This window comes from Pantherophis guttatus, chromosome 5 (assembly GCF_059756535.1).
Source record: "Pantherophis guttatus breed Tessera chromosome 5, ASM5975653v1, whole genome shotgun sequence".
NCBI classification, from domain to species: domain Eukaryota; kingdom Metazoa; phylum Chordata; class Lepidosauria; order Squamata; family Colubridae; genus Pantherophis; species Pantherophis guttatus.
This window is the reverse complement of record NC_142067.1, coordinates 499,638-504,874: the sequence shown is the minus strand read 5'-3', so window position 1 is coordinate 504,874 and position 5,237 is coordinate 499,638. Positions and strand designations below refer to the sequence as shown.

Below are 5,237 nucleotides of genomic sequence, written 5' to 3'. Positions count from 1 at the left end.
TTGGATGAAAAACAAAACGTTTTCAAGGGAAAAAACCCAGGAAAGTCCAGCCACCTTTTAAAAAAGCACTTTTGGGACAACCATGACCCGGATGACTGAGAATCCCCATAGACATAAAGGAGAAGAGCACTTAAATTTGCCTTGGTATTACAGAATGAATCAATCATGGTGCAGGAGCCGACTAGGCCACACCCACCATGGCCGCACCCACCCAGCAACCGGACAGAGAACCCCTTGCTAAAATTTTTGAAGCCCACCCCTGCTCTCAATGTTATGAGAAATGTCAATGAGAGAGCAGCAATGTCCTTAACGAAGCCATGCCACCCCTGGGGCTATAAAAGAACAACCTCCTTGACCTTCTATGGAAGCAACTCTCTGATGATGGGCATGTATGATTTTTGGATCTTTTTATTTATTTATTTATTTATTTATTTAATATAATTTGTATGCCGCCCTATCTCCGTAGGACTCAGGGCGGCTCACAACAAATAAAAACAAACCCAATAAAACATAAAATACATAAATATGCATACATAAAATACATAAATGTATAAATATATTTTATACATTTTTGCTCCTGGTCGTATTTTTAGACTCCTGGCTTGAGAAGGCAGATCAAACTTCTGCCATCCCCTCACTTCATAGGGTGGAGCTTCCAAGTTCTCCACCATCTTGGGCACTCTTCCCAGTTCCTTGGCGTCCTTCTTGTCAGCAGGAATCCACCTCTGCAGCCACAGCACTGGATTTGTTGGTTAGACTTGTGAAGACTGTTTCCATGACGGGAAATCCCTCAGGCAAGGGAGAAGGGCTGCTTGTGCAAAGGACGTTGGGATCCACAAGAGAGGCAGAAGCTCCCCAAGGCCACCCAAGTGACGAGGAAGGACCACTCATAAATTGCCTGGCTGTTGACTCCTGGATCCTCTTTGCAGGAAAAGCATCAGCCAGCAGCATGTCTGAGGGGGGCGGTGGATTGATCTCCCCACCCAAGGTCAGTCTCCTGGCGGAACGGTTCAGATCTTGCTAAGTGGGAGAGAAACAGAAGGGGGGAGCAGCAGTGGCTATGAGTAGGGCATGGGTCTGGGGTCCTCACCTACAAGTCCTTCTTCAATGAAAGGGCTCCGTTGTTTTTTGGTGTGGTATTTCTCGGCCATTCATTTATCCCTAGTTTTCCAGGCCACAGACTCAAAATCAACAAGGGGAAGGAAATACAATAAAAAGAGATTGACAGAACAAAATAAAGACCTCTCCCCACAGTTCTCAGGCTCTAGTAGATGCTGAGTCCGAAGCCGTGTTGGACCAGCCTGGCTCTGTCTGGGGCTATTCCCTAATGCGAGGGACCTGCTGCTCAGAAGGTCCCCTGCCGTCCATGGCTCCATGTAAAGTGGAGCTCAGGAAGCATCTCCTTGACAGATCCTCATATCTGTGGAAGGAAAAACTGTTCTGCCCAAATATCAACGTTTTTCTGCCATTCCAAAACCCACCAGGATGAGGCAGGGACATCCTTGGGCACACAACTGGGCCCCAGTATTTCATGTGAGCTTCCTTCTCCTTCCCAGCCCGCCGTCTGCAAGCTGGGACCCTCCTTAGAAGCACAGAATTTAGAGGCACCAGGTCAGTCCACAGTGAGGTCACCCCTGTTGTTATGAGAGCTAGGCTTCCTGTCGTGAAGGTCATGCTATCGTTTGCCTTTCAAAAGCTTATGTACCATTTCAGGGGATCTATAGCCCATAACCTTGTAGGCTTTGGGGCTCTTCAGTGTTCCTTTGGTGAGGAGCCCTGATCACTGTGAGTTCCTTACTTGAGTGGGCATTTTCCGTACCACCCACAGGAACAAAATGACAAATGCAGCTCAAACTCTATTGTCTTTGGTTCCTGGCGATTAGATGGGCACTTCCAAGTACTGTTTTTTGCAAAATATGATGGATATTGTTTGCCATAGCCTTCTTCTGGGGTTTTGTAGATAAAGAATTCTCAAGGCAGCCTTATAGGTGCAGAAATTCTCACCCAACAGATATTAGAGCCAACCCACCAGACTCCACTAATATCTCTGTGTGTCTCTCTACCTATCCATATCTTTTTCTTTCTTTTTCTTCCTTTTTCTTTCTTTCTTTCTCTTTCTTTCTTTCCTTCCTTCCTTCCTTCCTTCCTTTTTTCTATATCTATCATGTCTATCTATTGATCTATCTATATTTATCTTTCTTTCTATTAGCTATTCATCTAACTATGTCTATGTCTATCATTATCTATCTTTCAACCTCTGCTATGTCACAGAGAGGTTGCTATGTCCACAGTCATGGCCATCCTCTGTGTTCCCCTCCCCCAATGTCATCTCCTTTCCTTCTGCCCAAGGGTCACTTTGACTGACGAGGCTCTGCAGATGAAGGTGTGCCATGCAGCACATGATTTCTGGTGCCCCCATGAATGCCACGGCCACGCTCCATGATACCTTCACCCTCCTGGGCATCCCAGGGCTGGAGTCCCTGCACAGCTGGCTCTCCATCCCTTTCTGCTCCATGTACCTGGTGGCTCTGCTGGGCAACGTTGGCCTCCTGCTGGTGATCAAAATGGAGCCCAGCCTACACAAGCCCATGTACCTCTTCCTGGGCATGCTCTCCCTCACAGACCTGGTGCTCTCCTCCTCCACCCTGCCCAAGCTGCTCGCCATCCTCTGGTTTGGCAAGAAGGACATCAGCTTCCATGCCTGTCTGGCCCAGATGTTCTTCATCCACTCCTTCACTTCCATGGAGTCTGGCTTCTTCCTGGCCATGGCCTATGACCGCTACATGGCCATTTGTAACCCCCTGCACCACACGGCTGTCCTCACCAACGCCCTCCTGGCCAAGGTGGGGCTGGCCGTGGTGGTTAGGGGGCTGGTGCTGTTCCTCCCACACCCATTCTTGGTGGGGCGGCTGCCCTTCTGCAAGTCCAAGGTCATTGTCCACAGCTACTGCGAGTTCATGGCTCTGCTGAAGCTGGCTTGTGCAGATACAGCGGCCAGTGGGGGCTACAGCCTCACCGTGGCTTTCCTGATTGGGGGCTTCGATGTCTGCTTCATCAGCCTCTCCTATGGTCTGATCCTGCACACAATCTGCCACTTGCCCTCCAAAGAAGCTGGTTTCAAGGCCCTGGGCACCTGTAGCTCCCACATCTGTGTCATACTCATCTTCTACACTACGGCCTTCTTCTCCTTCCTCACCCTCCGCTTTGGCCACAACGTCCCCCATTCTGTCCACATCCTCATTGCCAACGTCTACCTCATAGTTCCACCTGCACTGAACCCCATCATCTACGGCCTACGGACCAAGAAGATCCGGGACAGGGTGCTGGGACTCTTTTCTTCATGATGTCTCATGACCTTCCCAAGCACTGTTGCAGCGATGTGTCTCTTACCAGAGAAGATCTGCACACGTTGCAATGTCCAACCGAAGGAGAGGAAGGAGACTTTGCAGTTTAGGGTCGGTTTGGAGGAAGAAATATCTGCCTAGCCTCTGTTGGGTCTTTCTGGTGTCTCCCAAGGGAAGCCACACAGTCTGGCAATATTCTGTTAGGATATTTAAATTTAGTAGCTGGAACAGGGAAATGTGCAATGGGCCAGAACAGGTGGCCGTAGTTGATTGGCTGGAGAGCGCCACCTCCTGCGTGAGGCAATCTGTGCTATGACTGGTTGCTGTAGGTGTCGTTTCCCTTTCTGTGTGTGCTCTGTGTGCTGTCAGTGATTTTCCTCATGATGCTCCTGTTTGCCTGACCATCTTGTCTGCTGTACATGCAAATGTTAAATAAATGTACTTGTATAGCATTAGACGGTTCATGTCGATAACCTGGCCTCCTGCTGCATAATTTCTTGACGTTCTTATAATATAGGTGATCAACCATAAATATCTCCTTTGGCCAGGGGCTCGCAAGTGGTCCTGCCAGACAATCTGGGACCCCTAACAAGAGTTTTGCAGGTTCTCGTCTTCAGGTCCACCAGATATTCTAACCAACCAGTGAGGCCACAACTAACAAGCAGCTCACAACTCTTCCCTTGCAACCCATCTCCAGGTGAAGGTGCCTGTCAGTCCTGAAGGCCAGGGGTCCATATAACATGGAGCTCATCTCCCTCTTTTCTTCCCCCTCCTGGAGAAAGCCATAAAAGGGGAAGAATGGCTGCAGCTCTCCACAGCTGGCACCCTTTGTTGTCACCTGCTGCGTTTGTGGCCCTTCCACGGGCAGCCTATCAGTTGGGGAGAGCAGCTCAGGGTGATCTAGACCGGCAGCCCCCAACCTTTTGGGTGCCAGGGACCAATGGTGGTTGTTCCATGGATCAGGGAGCCACGTGGTTTTGGGCACTGCCTGGATCCTGTGCATGCACAGATGGAGCTTATCTTGCTTGTGTGGCCAGTTCCTGGTGGGTCACAGGCCAGGGGTTGGGGGTCCCATCACTGGGGAGACACTCTTTGCCCACTGAGCAGAGGGGCCTGTCTTGGATTGGTCAGTAAAAGATGCCCCTCCATCATCGAACCCCCCTCACACTATTCATTGTTACCTGAGCATAAAAAAAAAATAAGAACTACTAAGCCAAAGAAATTAAAAGCAGAATGGAATTTACACAAAGACCCTTCACTGTAATTCTCCCTCCCCTTCTGCTTTTATTTGATTCCATCCCCTCAGTTTTTTAATTGAATTTGGATTTAATTGGGTTGTTTTTAATATCTTGGGCCGAAATTATTTAATTGTTTTTTAAATTGTTTTTAAATTTTATATGCAATGTTTTATCTTGGCTGTACACCGCCCGGAGTCACGCAGGAGAAGGGCGGTATAGAAATAAAATAAAATACTTGCAAGACTAGCAAAGATGTTCCCCAATGCGCAGCCAAATTGTTGGAAATGTGGCCATGGTCATGGCACCTTCTTTCATACGTGGTGGACATGCCCCGAAGCAAAAAGGTACTGGAGCAAAATTCGGAGATGGTTGAAAGACATACTTAAAGAAGACATTGATCTGAATCCAGAAATATTTCTCCTGGGAATGGTAAAGAAAGGGTACGGAAAGGAAAAGGTCCACCTCCTAATACACATAACTACAGCTGCCAGACTAGCATACGCTCAATACTGGAAAAAGAAAGACCTACCACCAGATGACCTTATAATTAACAAAATATTAGAGTGTGCAGAGATAAGTAAATTAACTCACGAGATAAATGACGATGAAAATTCTGACTATGATACTGTGTGGGGAAGATGGTACGAATGGATAA

General features: G+C 48.1%; 1 protein-coding gene across 1 annotated transcript; it reads left to right on the top strand.

Moving 5' to 3' along the window:
• Nucleotides 1-2,359: 2,359 nt before the first annotated feature.
• On the top strand, nt 2,360-3,883 carry LOC148113260 (olfactory receptor 52P1-like). The gene has a single exon (XM_087894570.1). It carries the CDS (start codon nt 2,391-2,393, stop codon nt 3,342-3,344), a length of 954 nt encoding a protein of 317 aa, XP_087750696.1. The 5' UTR covers nt 2,360-2,390; the 3' UTR covers nt 3,345-3,883.
• Nucleotides 3,884-5,237: the final 1,354 nt, after the last annotated feature.

What these genes read in the sequence shown, in the direction of transcription:
- LOC148113260 (XM_087894570.1), top strand. Translation starts at nt 2,391, where the DNA reads ATGCAGCACATGATTTCTGGTGCCCCCATGAATGCCACGGCCACGCTC.